The sequence below is a fragment of the Marmota marmota genome, unplaced genomic scaffold (genome assembly GCF_001458135.2).
Source record: "Marmota marmota marmota unplaced genomic scaffold, marMar, whole genome shotgun sequence".
Taxonomy (NCBI): Eukaryota; Metazoa; Chordata; class Mammalia; order Rodentia; family Sciuridae; genus Marmota; species Marmota marmota.
The window spans coordinates 1,154,859-1,175,103 of record NW_026000079.1 but is presented as its reverse complement, the minus strand read 5'-3'; the positions used below and the strand labels follow the sequence as shown (position 1 = coordinate 1,175,103).

The following is a 20,245-nucleotide window of genomic DNA, read 5'->3' as shown; positions in this document are numbered from 1 at the left end:
AAGTTAAAGTGACTACCCATGCACTTAGCCAGGTATGGTGAAGGTAAGTATGAAAGGCCTTTGATGCCTCCATGGCAACTTCTGAGCCAGTATGAGGGGCTCTCGTTGATAGCAACCAGGCATTTGCCTGGTGACTGAGGGCTGTTCCATTGATTTGGCACTTCCCAGCTGGGGAAGCAGGCATGTAGTGTGATCCTGGGAAATTCGGCCTTGTGGCTTGGTATTGTGGAGAGTTCTCCAGATGTCTCTGGGAAGCCAGTTCTCACTTCACTCATGCCTCCCAGGGCTCCCTGAAGCACACATTCTCCAAGTCATGCAGCACTGTCACATATGTGAAGCCTTCTAAGAACTGCCCACCATGAGCAGGAAAGATGCTGTACTCACCAGGCCGCACAGATTGCACCAGAACAATGCGATCCCCACTGACTGTGAAGCCGAAGCCATGCTGGTCCTTTTGGATGATGACACAGCGTTGAACAAGACCTGGTAGAAGTGAGAGAGAGAAAAGGGTGGGGCAGGCAGCATCATAAGAAGGCTGTTACCTACAGCCAAGGCCAGCCCAGGAACGACCCAGGCATGTCTTCCTTCAAGAGTCTTCCCCGCCCCCCCCACCCCCAGGATCCTGAGATTCATCCTGTCGTGACACACTACTACAGTAACAGGCCTCGCTCCGTGACTGGCAAAACCTGAAATCCACTTTTGTCTTTCATACAAGAAATGGTCCTTCCCTGAGGTGTTGTGATGTGTGTCTCTCTTCTACATATGTGTTCCTTTTGGGTTTGTCTGGGTGATACTAGCTGAAGAACAGGGAAGGGCCAAGTCTAGCCAATGTCCCAAAGACTAACACTACAAATAAGCAGCTCTGCTGGGTGGACTGGAAATCTTATGTCAAGTTACACCCAATGAATGGAGCAGGTAGGTCACAAGCGCTTACTGACTGTTTTTGCAGAGCTGGATAACTCACACAGGTGACTCAGGGCCAGCCCCTTGCCAAATCCAGAGAAGGATAAATAACAGGAAAAAAACAACAACAACAAAAAAACACCTTTTATTCACATAAACATCCAAGTACAGAACTTAAAAAAAAAAAAGGAAGAAACCAAGGCTATGCCTACCAATTTTCTCCATCCATGTGACTGTGTGATAGATATCACACATGTGTGACTATTTTTGTAATGATTCAAGCATGGGTTCTAGAGCTAAAATAGTACTGGTTTCAAGTCCTGATTCTGTTCCCAACTAGCTTGTGCAGTTGGGTAAGTTTCTTGATTTCTCTGTGCCTTAGCTCCCTTATGTTTAAATAAGGATAATAAAACCTATTTTCTAGGGTCAAGGAGGCGATTTATATAAATCTGTAACACAATGCCTGGTGCACATCATGTGCTCAACATAAAGACTAAGGTGTTGTACACTTGAAGTATACACATGCTGTGTACCTCTATGTCTATGGGCTAAGGGCCAAGAAGGTACCTGTTGTCTCTGAGGTGTCAGAGGGCTGGCGGTGGTGGGAAGGGGACTTGCGCTCAGGTGCGGAATCTCCCAGAGCAGACAGGCTACTTAACCTGGAGAAGGAGCAAGGAAAGCACATCAGTGAGTTGGGCAGGGAGGGACCAGCAGAAGGAGGCTCTTTAAAGGGCCCTGAGTCTTCAACAAGGAGAGACCAACCCACCCACGTTTAATCTGCTCAATCTGGGTTAGCCATGTCTACACTGCTGGCCACATCACCTATGTGGAATCTCCTGGCCTAGCAGGGCAAGCGTGATCTCTTTAAGACTCAGCAGGGCGTGAAAGGAAACAACCCTTCATGGAGTCAGGTGACAAGGAGACAATGGCAAGAAGGGGATGTGCACACATACACGTCCTTATGGGGTCTTACCAGGCTGCAATGGGGCTGATGGAGCAGCAGAGAGAATGAATGCGAGAAAAAGACGGGAAAAAACAAATAGCTAGTTAGTGTTAAGCGATGATTTGCAAAGAAAAGGGAGACTGAGGGGAAGGACATGGCGGGTCAGACACATGCAGAGCCGTCACGGACACAGCAGAGCCTCAATGGCTGTAGCAGACACAAGCTCCCATTTCAGTCCCACCTCTCTGTCCCTCAAGGTTCCACCTCTCCAAAATGGCAGTGTCCAGGAGGGTGACTCGGCATTTAGTACTAACCTACTGGGTAACTGGCCTCTGGCACACTTTTTATTTGGGGGGCTCCACGGGAGAACAGGAATCTGGTTTGGTTTTGGTAGTGATTTCCAACCATAGCCAGCCTGAGGTGCCTGCTTAGAAACTATCTGTGACTACAGATGACCAGGTCAGATTCATTCTTTCATCTCTTCTTTACTCACGACCCCGACAGGAACAGAGGAAATCACTGTCGTGGCCCTCCTTTTTTTAGATAAGTGTGCAAGTTGGCAGTTTATCAATCAATAGTTGCTGCCTCTCTGAAGAGGGCAATTCCTATCCTAGCTAAGTAATGACTAAGTAGAAGTTTATTCATGGAAGCATTGTTTATAATCGCGAAACACTGGAAATCATCTAGATGTTCAAAATAGGTGACTAGTTAATGCATTATTTTATATAAATAAAACAATGATACAGAACTTGGACATATAAAATAATAAGAAGGTACTTTATATAACACAATAAGGAATGATCTTGGGGATATGTTATTGCAGGGGAAAAAGTAAAGATATTATCAACAGTAGATAATAGAGAAAAGAAATTATTTGCTTATATATTTGCGTATGTATGTAAAATACTTAACATCTTGGAAGGCTACAAAAGAAACAACGTTGGTTGCTTCTGAGGAGAGAAAGTGGGTAGCTGGGCATGAGGATGGGACTGGAGATTTATCATTATATTCTCTTTTGTGCTCTTTAAATTCAAACCATGTGAAGACAACATCTATTTAAAAACCAAATAAATATATTTTAAATATAAAGGGGGGACACCCCCCACATAGTGGCACCCCTCTTACCTGGACAGGTGAGACTGCTTTTTACTGGCTGATCTTTGGATCAGAGAGAGTAGGACATCAAGGAAGAAGAGAGCGTGGGGCCCGGAAGATAGCAATGCAGGAAAGAAGGGAGAAAGAGAAACAAAACGAACATAAACCAGACAAGACACTGGAGATGCTGGTTCAAAAGAGAAACCACACTACAGCTAAGAAGGACCCGCCTATGGAAACCACCCCAGCACAGCAGTGAGCTCACTGAGATACAAATCTACTCATGTCATGTTGCTGCTTAAAATCTTAGAGCTTCCCATGTACTCAGAAGAAAGGTTGTCCTGTCCCAAGCCAGGCTGTCACCAAAGCACGTAACAGAAAGCATGGCCTGCAGCTGGTTAGGTGCCCCTCTGGTATCTCCCCAAACTCCCATCCCTAGGCATCTTACAGCACCAACGCCTAAGGGCAACTCTTTTCCACTTTTCTAGAAAGCTGCCGAATCGAGGCTGGAAGGTCTGTGAAGGCAGAGATGGTCTTGTCCACAGTGTGCCTATGCTTGACACAGCTGTGTTCCTATTTTTGGTCCCTGCTCTTTACCTGCTTCTTTAACTTGGGATGGTTTCTGGCTTTGTCCACACTGGTCCTTCCTCCTACTCTATCCCCCACAAGCCAGAAATGGTAAACTTGCCAAAACTTCAAGTTCTTTCTTTAAAATTATCCCATTCCATCATTCATGGTCCACCTCCTGTCTAGGGTAAAGATTCGACTTCACACATCATTTAACAGAGGTTCTCTTATGGTCTAGATTCTAGACCTGTACTCATGAAATAAGCTACAAATCACACATAGCTATTTAAAATTTAATTTTAAAGGTTGGGGCTGCAGCTCAGTGGTAGAACACTGCCTGGCACATGTGAGACCCTGGGTTTGAGCCTCAGTACCACATAAAAAATAAATTAATAAACAAAGAATTGTGTGTCTACAACTAAAAAATATTTTTTAAAAATTAAAATTGTTGGTTGGGCTGGAGTTGGAGCTCAGTGGTAGAGTGCTTGCCCAGGACACGTGAGACGCTGGGTTCAATCCTCCTCAGCACCACATGAAGTAAATAAATAAAGGTATGGTGTCTGTCTACAACTAAAAAAAATTAAAATTGTTTTTCTGAGTTACTAGTCTCAGTGGCTTACGAGCTCCACGTGGCTAGTGGCGGTCACCTGGACAGTGCAGAACAGAACACACCCCATCACGGCAGATGGAGATGGAGACCTTTGTTCCACACAGTGTCAGACAATGGGGACCCGGGCAAGAAGATTCAGAAAACATGCAGAACTAGTGACTAGCACCCCCAACCAGAAGGGACTCACAGAAGGGAGTTTTTTGTTCCAATGTTCATTTGCTGTTTTCAGTAGAACTCGCAATGCCCCACCCCTGGGTTACCTACTCTGGGCTTGTTTCGCCTCACCACATGCAGAGAAAACCCATTTTACCTTGGGACATCTCACTCATGCCTCTGACTTATGATGGCCTTCATTCCTTCTCTCTACCCATCTCCTAGTGTCTTTCAAGACCCTAGAAAAATGGCATTGATTCTATGAAGCAATACCTTACCCGCTTCCACTGTGAAAAATTTTAAACCACACGAAGTTGAAGGAGAAACATGATGAATGTGCCCTTCATCTAGATCCACCAATTAACATTTATAACATTTGCTTTATCTTTCTTTTTTTTTTTTTGTAATTTTTTTTTTAGTTTTCGGTGGATACAACATCTTTATTTTATCTGCATGTGGTGCTGCGGATCGAACCCAGTGCCCCGCGCATGGCAGGCGAGCGCGCTACCACTTGAGCCACATCCCCAGCCCCTGCTTTATCTTTCTACTAATATTCATTTATTCCCCATTTGAAAGTTTCGGAGAGAGAGATCATGACACTTATGCCTGTAATCCCAGTGACTTAGGAGGCTGAAGCAGGAGGATGGCAAATTTGAGGACAGCCTCAGCACCTTAGCAAGACCCTGTTCCAAAGCAAAAAATAAAATAAATAAAATAAAAACAAAAAGATCTATATGGCTCAGTGATAAAGTGCCCCTGGGTTTAATCCCTAGAGAGAGAGAGTGGTAGGGGGGCGGGCAATCATGACATTGTATGTCTATTTTACTATCTATCTATCTATATCCTAAAAACCTTGAAATTATCCTATATAACCACAATGCCAATCAGTATACTCAACAAATTTAACTTTGATACACTATTACCTAACATACAGTACACACTCAAAACTTCCCCAATGGTCTCATCAATGTTCTTTATAACCGTTCTCCAACTGTCTCAATCCAGGATCCAATCAATGATCTCAAATTATATTTGTCAAGTCTCTATTAGATCTATTTAATCTGGCCTTCCCCTTCACATCCCTGTTTTCTTGGTCTCTCATAACAATGACATTTTGAAGAATCCAGGCCAGCTACATTGTTGAATGACCCACAAATAGGGGTTTGTCTAATGTCTCCTCCTGATTATACTCAAGTTAGACATTATTGAAGACTATTTATAAGTGATATTATATGGATTGCTCCATTGGTGATGTGAAGTTTGATTACTTCGGTGCTCCTGTGATTTCTCAATGTAAGTCTATTTTCCCATTTGAATTAATGAGAAATCCATGGGGTGATATTTTGAGACTACATGATTATCCTGCTTTCCAATAGTCTTTTTCAATAGTTTGACTATCTACTGATGACCTGTCTTGAACCACTTATTGCACTGGTGGCTGCAAAATGGCAAATTTGCTAATTCTATCATTCCTTCTACAGCAGGTAATCTTCATTCCTTTCCTAGAGTAGTGACATGAACTCAATAGATTTTGTTTTCTCTCCCAAAGTAATACATTATAGCCCATTATCCCCCCACCCCTTTTTAAATGTTAAAAATGTCCCAATTTGGCCAGTGGGAGCTCCTGCAAACCAACCAGCATTTGTGTTCTCCATCTGTCTTTGATCATGTACTTGCTCTCTGGCACAAAAAGATACTCCAGGTTCACCTTGTACTTTCCCTATGCCAGACCTGGTAACAAACATTTCTCTATGGAGCCCTGGTTCCTTTTAGCAGGAAATGTATTCAGAAACAAAATCTGGCAGCTAGGTGCTCATTGCTAGTGAGCCATCACTCTTTCTAGGCTACTTCACTGTCCTTTTTTCAGAATCTTGTTCCCAAACAATATCAATATATTTACTCATTTGCTCTATTCTACAATATAGACAAGATGGTTTCTGGAATTGTTACACAAATACCACTAGCAACAATTAAACCTACTAAGTTCAAGGTTTCCTTCTGTTCTTTTTGCTCTTAGGTTATATCTCACTACAAGTTAATATGTTATAAAAATTAATTTGGATTAATTCTTTTTTTTTTTTTTAGAAAGCAGTAAGGATTTTTATTGTCCAAACAAAAGATCATAACAGAAGACACAAATAAATTAGTTGTTCTGACAATTTCAGACTTCAGGGATTCTCTATAACGTCAGCTTCTTATGTAAACAAAAATCCTAATCAAAACAAAAATGGCAAGTATCTGAGACAGTGTTCAAGACAAATGTACAAAGTGATGAGAAATAAAAATGCAGTTTCTAAGATATGTTGCATAAAGATATGAGGCTCATTTTGGTGAAAAATGCTTTTCTTCTTATTTTGAATACTTCCACCTCCCCTCCAAAAAGTTAAGCTCTGACCTACACAAAGAAACTAAAATAACTGACATTAATTTCACATGAATTTCATTTACTCTAAAAGTTTACTATCCTAGGGTGGGGAGGGCAGGGGGGTATATAGGCTCAATGATGGTAGAGCACTTGCTTGAACGTGCAAGGCCCTGGATTCAATTCCCAGCACCACAAAATATATAAATCTCAAATCAATAGACTTAATTTTCTTATTTTAGGAAGTTTAAACCAAATTGGAGTTAAACTAATCTTACTTTAAAGTGCAAGAAAGGATATGCAAGACTAGTGTTTATTCTGTGACATGTAAATGAGAAGCATCCCTCCAACAGCAGCAGCTCAAGAGGTACCAAGAAGCATGAAGAACTGGTTACAGGACAAAGCAATCCATTAGACTGACCAAAAAGCAAGGAGACCAGTTTTAGCCTAGAAAACAGGGATACCTTCGAAGTCTGGCTGTAAACTGTACCCAGACCTTAAACAGGTCTCAGGTCCCCCTACCTGACAAGGCTGGAGCACAGCATCAGTGGAGTCAAAAAGGCCAAACTTGTCAGCGGACACCTCTACAACATGGTGTGCTTATGCTGATAGTGGTTAAAAAGAAGCCTAGGTTTTGGAATGGCATAAACATTTACCTAGTAAGCAATGATCAAAGTCCTGGTCTGGGGTAAATGATACAAGAAAGGGTAATGAAGACCGCCCCCAAAAATCACTGCTGAGATTTTTTAGTTTGACTCTAAAACACTTCAAAATGGTTTCTTCCACACAAGGACAAGCTTTGCAGAATTCATTATGTCTCCACCTCTAGCCTCGGTTTGTTTGTTTGTTTTAATATACCATTCCTATGTCAGAGTGAAGGTAAAAGGGGAATAAAGGATAAGAAACCCTCTGTCCCAAGTCCTTGGAATAGACGCACTCTAGAAGCCAGCAGGTGTGAGCACATTCAAGTCACGCGGTTTGAGATTATGGGTCTGTGGTAGTGGTTTCTTCCCTTCTATCACTGGGAAATCCACTTTGGGTGGCTTGAAGGTTGCTGGATCTCCAGCCATTCGGGTGGCCTGGGCATGGATCAGCTCCATGGGAGAGGGCTTCTGGGCGCCTTTGTAGGCCTGGATGGCAAAACCTCCAGAATCAGACTTCTGAAGGGGTCTTGGACCAAAAAGGCTCCATTTATCTGATGAGTTTCTGTCCGTATCTCCACTTCCAGGATCCATGGAGCTAGGACTTGGGCCAGGTAAGGCTACAGAGGAACCAGAAGAAAACCAGCCTCCGGCCTCTGCTTAGGGGAAGAGTGAGGGCTGCTGCTTGGGGTGACTGGGCGATGCAGGCTGCTTCTCTTCCTTTGTCCTCTCTCCACTCTGCAGCTTTAGCTTGTGGAGTGCTTCTGCTAGTCAGAGGTACTTGGTTTCCTCGGAGGTAAGGCCCTTGTGGGGTGTGTAGCCAGAATCTCTCAGTCCTGCCTGTTGTTCAAAACGCTGAATACTCTCCTGTGTCTGTTTTGTGATCAGAAAATTCATGACGACATGGGTAGCTTTGGCCTTTACCATCAGGACCTTGTCCGTACTGTCAGTGACTGTTGACAGGGTCATGGCAGTGGGGGACACATTGGCCTCTCCTTCCTCCTCCTCGGCAAGGTGCTGATACTTGTGCTCTGGAATCACTGGCTTCCAGGGGATGCTGCCCATGTCCGATGGAGGAGTCGTCATGGGTGCAGGGTCCTCAAGGGCATCATCATAGCTGAATGCCCGACGGCACATTCCGATGGGCAGGGACATCTTGCCTAGGCGCAAGTAACAGGTACTTCTGGTTGTCTTGAAGCCACTGATAGACTGGGATCCAGGTGTTTTTTCAATTTATAATTTGGAGCTGAGTCCCTGCCACCACAGTGAAATGATATCACCACTATGCTGACAGACAGGTAGAATGAGGAACATTGTCCAGGTGCTGCAAATTAGTAAAGCTTCCCAGGAAGAGTCCGTCCAGAGATTCTGTTCTCCCACTGTGTCCAAGCTGCCTGTGGCCCCAACTCCAGCACTAAAGAGGATCCGAAGACCCGCTTCTCTCAAGAGGTTGTGGCGCAGTCCAGACCCAAGCCATCGTGAGAGCGGCAGCAAATTCGACTGCTGGCACCACCAACTAGAGAGCTCAAGCGGCCGTGCGAACCAGCAGCCTTGATGTTGAAGCCTTCAGATTAATTCTTTTTTATGTTACCAATTTGAAACATTTATTTTTATATTTTACTTAATTTTAGTACTTAATTTTTTACTTTAATTTTACCTTTTTCAGGCTTATTTAATTTCTTTTTTTTTTTAAGAGAGAGAGAGAGAGAGAATTTTTAATATTTGTTTTTTAGTTTTCGGCGGACACAACATCTTTGTTTGTATGTGGTGCTGAGGATCGAACCCGGGCTGCACGCATGCCAGGCGAGCGCGCTACAGCTTGAGCCACATCCCCAGCCCAGGCTTATTTAATTTTCAATAATATGTCAAATATTTACATGTGAAAATTCAAAATGAAAATTTTCAGCATATTCAGAAGCATCCCTATATCCTTTCACCCTACTCCTTCCAAGACAATCATTTTCATTTTGTCTTTGGCTTCCTTTCTATGTTCTTGTAAAACTAAACAAGTACATAAAAATATTCTGATTTTCCTTTATTACTTACATAATAGTTTGTACTCTGCTTTTTTTTCACTTACAATATCTGAAAAGTAACTCACTGAGACTTTCCATCTTCCCCCTCCCTCTTCTTTTTAATGCAGCCCACACTGCTCCCTATCATGTGGACAAAAGTTAACCGCTGGACTTCCCAGAATGCTCTAGTGCAGCACTAGGCACAGAGCAGCTACCCTCTACTTATGTGCAAACACTCTTCTCATCCTTGTCTAGAAGGCTGGTAATAAAGCAAGGCCATGTTTGGGGACCTTCCAAAGAGCTCACATAACCTTTTTGTTGGCCTCTGGTGTATTTAGGTGTATGAGTGTGTATAGGCATTAACAAAAACGAATAAAAAAAATTAGTTGCAACTCCAGCTACTTGGGATGTTGAGGCAGGAGGAGAGCAAGTTTGAGTTCGAGGCTTAATCTGGGCAGTTTAGCAAGACCCTGCTTCAAAATAAAAAATAAGAAGGGCTGGGGATGTAGTTTAGTGGCACCTCTAGGTTCAGTCTTTAGGATGGGGGGATGGGGGCAGGGATGTTTAGTTCCTAAGCAATTTCACACTTAAAAAAAAATACAGATTTCTAGTTTCTGTCAAAAAGGCGTAGTTTTGGCCCTGCTGGACTTAAGATTGCTAATGGTGACAATCAGCTGAAACTGGGTGGTGTCAAGCCTCTCCAATGGGTCACAGTCTTACTTTGACCCAGTCAGCACTGCACACAGCCTACACTCCTTTCTGCCTTACTCAGACCCCTAGAAGGTTCAGGAGTTTAAACTTATGGTTATCAAATAGGTCTGGCTTCTGGAGTTTAAAGAAGCAAAGGCAGGGCTAGGGTTGTGGCTCAGTGGTAGAACACTTGCCTAGTACACACTGGTTTGACCCTCAGAGCTACGTTAAAAAAATAAGATAAAGGTATCGTGTCCACCTACAACTAAAAAATATATATTGGATATTAAGGCCTTAATATCCAAGTCTTATGCGCACAATGATAAATTCCTTACTACATGCTAGGCACCGTGCTAAGCATCCAAGCTAACACCTCAATCCTTTGAAAATACGGTGAAGTAGGTAGTGTAGAGTTAAAATGTACATAAATTTGGCCTGATTTCTCAAGCAAAACAGTATATGATCTGTAGCCATACGCGGGTCCACCTGTCTTTATATATATCACAAGTATTCACATACATATACATATGAGACTATATAACATATATACATATAGGAAATACATACTATGCCTATCTGATACAAGGCACATTATATATAGGCGAAGTAAGTTGTCTTTTTTAGGGGGTCAGAGGGGGAACTTGGGATAGAACTCAGGGCTTGGCATATACTAGGTAAGCTGAGCTATACCTCAGCCCCCACTTGCTGCCCCTGACCCACACTGGCAGCTGAACTTAAGGTCGCTTGTGTGAAGAATTTCCAGGGACACCAAATAAAACAGAGACACACTTTACTTTTAAACAAGCTTCAGGATGACTTCTCTGCTCTCGGCCTCAGGCTCCCCAAATGGGAAAGCAAGAGAAAGTCGCGAGAGCCTGGTCTGAGCGAGGCTCTCAGAAGTGGGCTTTTAGCTGGTTCTTAGAAAGTTCCATCCAAAAAAGGCCAGAAGGGGCAGGGTTACAAGGGACAGGTGACAGTAATTCAATCCAAGGGGCGTCATCTACACCTGAAAACACATCCTCAACTTCCTGAACCAGGACAACGCCCAGCTTCAGGATGGAAGGCCCCAGTCATTCAGAGTGGCTCCCCACACCCACTTTTTTTTTTTTTTAATTTTGATACAGGGTCTCACTAAGTTGTCCAGGCTGTGATCCTCCTACCTTAGCCTCCAAATAGCTGGGATTACAAGAGTACACCATTATGCCTGGGACTGAGCTAGGTATTCTTGAGCCTGGGGCAAAGGGATATTCCTGAACCCCTAGGAATCCAGGAGAGCCACCTTGCCAGGACCTTCACTCTAGGTAAAGTCCATACTCTGAAACTGGACCTATCTTGCTGGTTGGTTTCCCATATCTCCCGGGTGGAACTTTAAGAAGACTCTTGGCACCTTCTGGGTCTGCATCCTTGCAGTAAAGGCTGTGAGGACAAGACCTGCCAACTTCAAGTGTCCGGTCTTTCGTCCTTAAAACCAGAGTTAGACAAATAGAGTGGAAAGACTGGCACGGTAGCAGGTCAGGCTCACACCTCAACTGGCTCATTTACTAGCTTGAATCATTTTAGGCCCACCCTCAGGGACTCAACTCAGCAGCTCTGTGGTGTGGAATCTATTTTGATTTAACAAGCAACCCAAGTGATACAGAGGACCAAAACTTTGAAAAACTCTCAAAACAAGTCCCTTAACTTTTGAGTCTGTCATTACCTTTCTCCTCTGTGTAATGAACACATACTGAAACCATCTGTTTGTCTGTCTTCCCTTTTAAACCTTGGGTCCCTGAGAACAAGGACCATGTCTCACTCATCCTTTTATAACCAACCAAGTTTCAGCATGGCACCTAGTGCCTGGTAGATGTCTGCTTTGAATACATTTATTAAAGGAGTATATATATACACATTCTTTCTTTCTTTCTTCTAGAGCTGATGTGATGACCAAAGTATTATTTGTTAAGTGCTTTCAAAGCACAAAGTCCTACGCAAATGCTTTGTTCTTTTTTTTCCTGGTCTTTTCCAGGATCACACTGGGTGATCTATGCCTGACAATCATCAAGGTGAGAGGAACAGAAGTAGGATGAGTAAATGAACAGTAAACGGACAGGTGAGCAGACCCCTGGAGTATTCCAGTTCTCGCTAGGGCAGGGCCAGGGCAGCTTTCTAATTCCATGGAAGTGGAATAAGAATCTGGCTATCAGAGCAGACGGCCTGGCAGCCATGTGCCTGGAGGCGGCGGCAGGGCTAGTGCGCTGAGGGCTGGTTAGCTGGGCTCAGCACTGAATACTCAGCACACAGGCCAGTGGCATGGCTTCAAGAGCACAGCTGTAGGAATCAAAATGTTGGCTCATGCTCAGGCTTGGCCTTTTCCTGGCTATGTAGTGTTAGGCAAGTCACCTAATGTCGCCAAGCCCATTTCCCAGTTAAAAAAACGTGGCTAATACCATCTTTCTCAAAAGGTAATGGCAAGGACCTAAGCAGCTCCACTGACACCTTAAAGTTTGAATATTCAACCTGAAATCAATCTTTCCAGCCCAAGTCCAGCCCTGCTCATGATGAGATGGTTTGTCCTTGGCAAACAGTGCTATGCAGGTGTGCATGCCAGCAATCTCTGACCTCTCCCAGCAAATCTAATTAATTGTCAAGTCTTGCTGATATGACCTAACATCTCTGCTACCACACTGGTACAGGACACCATCATCTCTCACCTATAAGAATTGGCCTCCCGACATCTGTTCCACCTTCCACTCCTCTAGCAGCCCATAGCCCTTCTCCACACAGGGGGATGTTTGACAGAGAGGAGTTGGAAGATAGGACGACGCCTTCAGTGGTTTCCCATTGTCCTTGTAAGACGGTGGCTTCCAGGTCCTTCATGGGGCCCCCTCTCCTGTCACTTTTGCACTGTACTTCAACCCCAGAGATATTCTCTCCTGCCACAGCCAGGTAAACTCATTCTTCAGGGTTCAGCTCAGTGTCTTTCTCAGGGCGATTTTATCTGATTCCATTATGCTGGATCTTTCTGAAATTTCTCTTTGTGGTACCTAATTCAATATTAACTAAATGATTATTTGGGTACTTTTTTGATTGATTGACGTCTGCTTTCTGAGTTTAATAATAAGCTTATTTTTCTTCCTTTTTAAAAATATTTATTTATCAGTTTTTGGTGGACACAACGTATCATTTTATTTTATTTTTATGTGGTGCTGAGGATCGAACCCAGCGCCCCGTGCATGCCAGGCGAGCGCATTACCGCTTGAGCCACATCCCCAGCCCCTTATCTTTCTTCCTTTAAAATATGCAGAACCCCCAGAACATACATTATTCAGATCAGATAATGTATGCAATAGAACTTCAGAGAAAGTATCATGAGCATATACTTAACATGGCAGTTACAAGAATCAGTTTTGAGTGACCTCTCTGATACACATAAATTAGGACTGGTGCCAGGCATGATGGCCCATTCCTATAATTTCAGTTACTCAGAAGGCTGAGGCAGGAGAATCACAAGTTCAAGGTCAACCTGGGCGACTTAGCAAGATCTGCTTCAAAATAAAAATTTTAAAAAGGGCCAGAGAAGCAGCTCAGTGGTAAAGATCTTGCCTTTCATGCACAAGGCCCTGGGTTCAATTCTTAGTACTAGGGGAGAAAAAAAATATTAGGATCAAGTTCACAATTTCATAGTTTTGACAAAGAATGAATAAAGCAGGAAGGCTTTAGACTCTCCATGGACTTATGGCAGGAAGTAACATCGGGCTCTTTGTTAAGAGCCTCTCTGTAAGAACTTCTAAAACCTTCAAACTCCCAGATTTCTAGAACTCAATCCCATATACAAAACAATGAATGAAAAAGCATATGCATGTTAAAATGTGTTGGTGACTACAAAGGAATTTATATATGGCTAAAGAAGGACTCGGAAAGGAGGTGAACTTTACCCAGAACCTTAGAGGTCAGATAGGCTTCTGATGGGTGGCTGTACTGAGGCAGGACCTTCTAGGGGCAGAAACAGCATACATAGGGGCACAGAGACTGCAGGGAGGCTGTTAATGCAACACAGGTGGGAGGAAAGGGAGGGTCCCAACAAGAAAGAAAATTGAAAAGACAAAGTGGCAGCCTGGTTCTGCCATTTCCTGGCTAGCTGATCTTAGGAAACTGAGTCTAAGTCTCAATTTCTCTGCCTTAAAAATGTAGATAATTTACCTGCCCTGTCCTACCTGTCTCACAGAGCAGCTGTGAGAATTAAACAAGATACAGTATGTCCAGGCTCTGCAAATACTAAGGCAACACTGATGTTAGGAAGTGTGATGACATAAGAAAGACTGAGGCAGTTGTGGAAGGCCTTAAGTGCCATCTAAGGATTATGGACTTTATCTTTATAGATGGGGAGCTGTATTGGGTAGAATTATATTTAGCTTTTAAAAAGCTAAGTCTGGCTACAATGATCAGAGGGGAAAGGAAAGGCTGGAGGCCCAGAGACCAGGTGGGCAGAGAGAATACATGCCTAAAGATGAACACTACTGCTGGAACACACCAGAAAGGGCATATGGTTGCTAGGAGCTGACAGGGAGGAATTTGCTGGCCCTGCTAAGAGCCAATGAACTGTGCCTGGTTCAAACTTATATATTCTTTTTTTTTTTTTTTTTTTGTAGTGCTGGGGTCTGAACCCAGGGCCTTGTGCTTGTGAGGCAAGTACTCTACCAACTGAGCTATATCCCCAGCCCCTAAACTGTTATATTCTTTAAAAACAAAATAACCACCAGATTTCAAGGACTTAGTACAAAACAACAACAACAACAACAACAAAATGTCTTGGGGCTGGGGTGTGGCTCAGTAGTAGAGTGCATGCCTAGCATGCGTGAGGCACTGGGTTCGTGAGGCACTGGGTTCGATCCTCAGCACCGCATATAAATAAATGAATAAAACAAAGGTCCATCAACATCTAAAAAAAATTTTTAAAAAGTAAAATGTCTTAATAACTTTTTATAATAAAATAACAGTATGTTGAATACATTGAGTTAAATAAAACATACCATCAAAATTAATTTTATCATTTTTAAAGTGGCTACTAGAAAAAATTTTGCAGTGGCTTGTATTCTATTTCTATTGGACAGTACTGGTCTAGCTTCTTTTGGCCACAAATAAACTACACTCTGCTCTTCTCTCCAATGCCAGTGCCTCCAACCCTTCTGACCAAAGAAAGCTAGTAGCTTGCCAGAGTTGCCCCTCTAGTAATTTGTCTCCCACAGCACCTGGTACATATTTCTGCCAACTACCTCCCTCATGGTCACCAATTCTTTTCCCTTGTTGGTTGGATTGTGAGCTCCTAAAGTATGGTAGCATCCCAAATTCACCTGTCTCCCTAGTGAGGAAGAGCTGGTTGGCTCTGCGGGGCAGCCATCTTTAGCTCTTAGCAGAGAACAAGCCAAGCTGCTTTGGGCTATGCACCTTTCTCTTTACTCAGAACCCAACATCCCACCAGCCTCCATATATCTGAGTTATCTCATTTGTCACATATTCCTCAGAAAAAGTCCCATGCCTGGGCTATGTCCAGGAATTCAAATTGATATTGAGGAGCAACAGGGCAATGGAGTGTGGAGTTAGAATGAATTTGCATCCTGGCTTTCCCTCTGATCATCTCTGTGACTTAGGGCAAATTACTTATTTTCTGTGAACCTCAATTTTCTCATCTACAAAACTGGAATAAATAGCTTCCCACGCTACAAGGCTATTGTAAGAACTGGCATAAGGTAATCAAGTATAAGCTGGGTATAGTGGTTCGAGGCAGGAGGATCGCAAGTTCAAAGCCAGCCTCAGCAACTTAGAGAAGCCCTAAGCAATTTAGCGAGACCCTGTCTCTAAACAGGATTTTAAAAGAAGGGTTGGGGATGTGGCTCACTGATTAAGCACCCCTGGGTTCAATTCCTGGTACCCATTCCCCCCCAAAAATAGTAATGTATCTAGTTAATGCCTGGCATACAGCAACACTTCATTTTAATTTTTATTTAATAATTTTATTCAGTGCAAGACATTGAACCCAGGGCCTTGTGCATGTTACAAAGTGTTCTACTCTTGAGCTACATTCCCAGCCCTTAGTAAATATTTTAAAAATCGCTGCTATTCTTATTACAAGAACCTAAAACACACATAGTAAGTTACTACCACAGCAATCACAACCCCGCCTGAGACATGAAATACTCAAATACTGAGTTATCTAACACAGACACACTCATCTTACAGATCTCTGCAGGAGATGGTCTAGGTGTTGATTGTCATGTTTAGTTCATACTCATTTGTTTGTTTTTGTCAATACACCCTCCATTAAACCATTATCTTTGGCAAAAGAACAATGTCTCAAAGACAGCAGAGACCAGGAGATCTAGATATTGGTGCTATTTCTTCAACTAACTAGCTGTGAAATTTGATCATCTATATGGCCAAGAAAACAGTCAATGTATTCAAGATTTGGCGGGGATGATGGAGGTAAGCAAAGCCCACTGGAAGGGAAAATGAGGCTGCTGTAGGAGGAGGGAGGAAGGAAGCCACGTGGCAAGAGGTCAGGACTGATTGTCTAGACATCTGGGTTCTAGACCAGCTCAGCCCCTTTTTGTATACCCTTGAAAGGGGAGAAGAAAATTATATATAATAAGCATCTAATTTGTTACAGGCCTTCATTTATTCCTTACACTAACTTGGCGAGGTAACAGTGTTATTTTCCTCTACAAATGAGGAAAATGAGGTTGAGAAGTTAAATAAGTTGCCCAAGGCCATAGAGGTATTAAATGGTAGAGTAAGAATGCAAACTGGGTGTGCTTTACAGTCAAGTCCCATCTTCCTCCTCTGGATCTTGGCTTCATTGCCCTTACAATGAGGGGCTGAGCCAGATTACCTCATGTCCTTTCTTGCTCTAATGTTGCATGATTTTTTGTCCCTCATGGATTTTCTTTAGCATACCCCTCTTTGCGCCCAGAGAGGAGTCAGGTAAAACTAAATTCATTGTCTGGCGAGGAAAGATTCTCCCTATAAAATAAAGTGAAGGCGGGCCACAGCCAAATGTATTTCAAATGGAAAAAAACCCACAGACACTAATGCCAACAATGATCTAGAAGCAATTCAGTGTCTGCACTAGTGATGTCCACAAGATGGCTAAGAATATTTTTATTCAAGTTTCCTGGTTTTAACAAAGGGCAAAGGAGATAAAAGCAGCTGCCCCTAAACTCACAAGATAAAGAATGAACATCTAGCTGGGTACGGTGGCACATACCTGTAATCCCAGCAGCATGGGAAGCTGAGATGGGAGGATTGCAAATTCAAAGCCAGCCTCAGCCTCGGCAAGGCACTAAGCAACTCAGTGAGACCCCCGTCTCTAAATAAAATATGAAATAGGGCTGGGGATGTGGATCAGTGGTTGAGTACCCCTGAGTTCAATCCCCAGTACATGCCCTCAACTGCAAAAAAAGAATGAACATCTATCGCAGGGCCAAAGGCTTGGGCAGGCTGAATAAAAGGGCTTCATTCTTAGAATGAGGTTTCTTCCTTCTACATCATGACCACTGGGAGATGCTGGATAGGCCATATGACACTCTTCTCAGCTTTCACAATGACAAAATGTATGCAGGGCACTGTGATAACTGAATTATTTGTTACTCTTAAGATCAGTCCACAGGTATATCCTGTTTTATCTAAAGTTTTCCTGAAAAGATAAATAAATTTGTTATGAAGGAACCTCCTAAAGGGGATTATAATACCATAAATGAAAACTTTCAAAAACCAGGTTTGCTTCCTTAAAGTTAGTGTTATTCAAGTCAATTTTTTGTTATTAGCACAAATAAACAGACTATAAAATAGGCAACCTAGGGCTGGGGCTGTAGCTCAGTGGCAGAGCACTTGCCTAGCATGCATGAGGCACTGGGTTCAATTCTCAGCACCGCATAAAAATAAACAAATAAAATAAAGGCATCCAGTCCATCTGCAACTACAAAAACAAAACAATAACTACAAAAAAAAAAAAAAAAAACCCAAAACCAAACAACAACAACAAAACAGGCAACCTTGAATAATGACCAAGCCAAAAAGCTACCATTTGGCTTAAAAAAACAAAACAAAACAAAACAACCTTGTCGTGAGCATGGTGGTGTAATCCTACCAAACCACTGTAATCCCAGAGGTTGGGAAGACTGAAGCAGAAGGATCACAAGTCTGAGGCAAGCCTCAGCAATTTACTGAGGCCCTGAGCAACTTAGTGAGACCCTGTCTCAAAATTAAAAAAATAAAAGGACTAGGGATGTAGCTCAGTGGTAAAGCGCCTCTGGATTCAATCCCCAGTACCAAAAACCAAAACAAAACAAAAACAAACTTTTCATTTGGCTAATTCAACTTTCTAATCTATTTTATTAAGGTAGAGTTAAATTAGTTCCCTTTCCTTGAGTGAACACTAAAGTTAATAGGAAAGTATTGGGTTAGTGGAAAGTTAGACTTTGATTTTAACTGCTGCAATTAAAGGTGATGGAGTTGACAGTAAAACACCTGCTATTTTTTGAAAACCCCTTCTTACATCAGGGTGACTATAGCCTTTCCTTTAGGTCAGGTACCTGCAAGTAGATGCCAACTGAGTCATCACAGCTGGAACCACCAACTACAATGTGAGTGGGGAGGGGACCTAGAACTTCCCAGAGTCCCTTCCCTCCACATTCTTGGCTGGTGACCTCAGGAAGCACTGCGGGAAGTAGAAGAAATAAAGGGAGGGAGGGTGGGGATGTTCTTCTCCAGCCTGCAAAAGGCTCCCTACAAATTCCTGTTCCGCCCCTTAAAAAAAACTAATCAGAAATTCTCCTCAGAAAGTCTTCCTCAGTTAAGCCTCTGGTGCTGATCACTCTCTTCTTTGCATCCTTCCAGCCCTAAGTTTTTGACTTGTGCTATAATCACATATTTTGTCTCTATGTTACTTCAAAAGGGAACCCACATATTCTGCGTGCTCTGTCTTAATAAAATGCCTGTCCTGAAGGAAGACCCCCCCTATTTTGTATCGTCAGCATTCAATGTGAGTCTCCAACCACACAACTTGGGTCCCCCAACCAATACACTGAGCTCTATAAAGCATACTTTGTGTACATAGGTGGCTGGAATGCTGCTGGGAGAAAGCTTTAGTCAGCGTTTCTAGCAGGCAGGTCCCTGCAGCTCTCACTGCCGTTTCACCAGCACGGGATCCATTCTGGATCTCTCTGATCCTTACTCCACCCTGCTCACACTGACCCAGGGGCCTGGGACCACTGCACAAACTGCTGGTTGAAGAAATACACACAGACTAAGTCAACCCCATCAACAAACTTGGGCATGTGCCTGCTTGACAGGAGGTAGAACAGGCGGCCACCAACCAAACAACACACCACTGGCTCTGCCTGTCAGGCCTTCCAGCCTGCAGAGCTCCAGGACACACAGAGGAAACCAGCCACTGCTCTCCTCCCAGGCCATTTTGTAGGAAGACAGGGTTGGGGTGGTGGAGGAGAACTGTGGGTCATGCCACTTCCAGCAAATGTCGTGGATCCTTCCTCCTGAAGGAAATCTTTGATATCGAGGGAACCGTGAAAGGGGTATAATGAAGACCAAAATTATTGGCCCTGGGAGATGGGCTTATGATTCCCCTACAGGTTAACGGGAATAATAAGCATTTGGTTCTCAAGCATGTAATTTAACTCAGAATTTACTATCAAGCAGCAAAGAATAGGTTAAATAAAGTGTACTAGGGGTCTGAGGATGTGAACTATATATATAGTCTCATTAGTTCTCAAGTGAATGTATATGTGTACATGTGGGGAGGAATAATAGGAAGAAATGCATGAATCCAATGGTCCTTAAAGTTCCCTTCCAGCAAACTGGACACATGCTGAGTCTATCCAAGTACAGGTACTGGGGAGTGAACCCAGGGATACTTGACCGCTGAACCACATCCCCAGAACTATATTTTGTATTTTATTTAGAGACAGGGTCTCACTGAGTTGCCTAGAGCCTCGCCATTACTGAAGCTGGCTTTGAACTTGCAATCCTCCTGTCTCAGCCTCACAAGCCGCTAGGATTACAGGCATGCACTACCACGCCCAGCTACAAATCAAATTTTAATGAGGTTTTATTATGTCAATAAGGGACCATCTTGAATAGGGCAATAATAATATTTGAACTTGGAAAATGGCAATCTGCAAAACATAATCTCTAGGAAACAAACCTGGACTGACCAGGAGAGAAGAACCCAGGGGCACTCAACCACTGAACCACATCCCCAGCCCTTTAAAA

At 43.1% G+C, this 20,245-nt stretch overlaps 1 protein-coding gene and 1 pseudogene across 11 annotated transcripts in view; both read right to left on the bottom strand.

Annotated features, from left to right (window-relative positions):
- Arhgef11 (Rho guanine nucleotide exchange factor 11) overlaps nucleotides 1–20,245 on the bottom strand; it is a 107,799-nt gene that overhangs the window by 43,343 nt on the left and 44,211 nt on the right. For 6 of the 11 annotated variants that reach the window (XM_048814676.1, XM_048814666.1, XM_048814669.1 and 3 more), the window contains exons 2-5: nucleotides 2,972–3,004; nucleotides 1,877–1,891; nucleotides 1,471–1,562; nucleotides 385–483 (exon numbers count right to left, since the gene is read on the bottom strand). In XM_048814676.1, coding sequence (XP_048670633.1) covers nucleotides 385–483; nucleotides 1,471–1,562; nucleotides 1,877–1,891; nucleotides 2,972–3,004 — 239 coding nt within the window. Of the gene's footprint in view, nucleotides 1–384; nucleotides 484–1,470; nucleotides 1,563–1,876; nucleotides 1,892–2,971; nucleotides 3,005–20,245 lie in introns of those variants that run through there. The other 5 variants (XM_015502704.2, XM_015502707.2, XM_048814672.1 and 2 more) reach the window with 2 other exon arrangements.
- On the bottom strand, nucleotides 3,967–8,595 carry LOC125620244 (annotated as a pseudogene).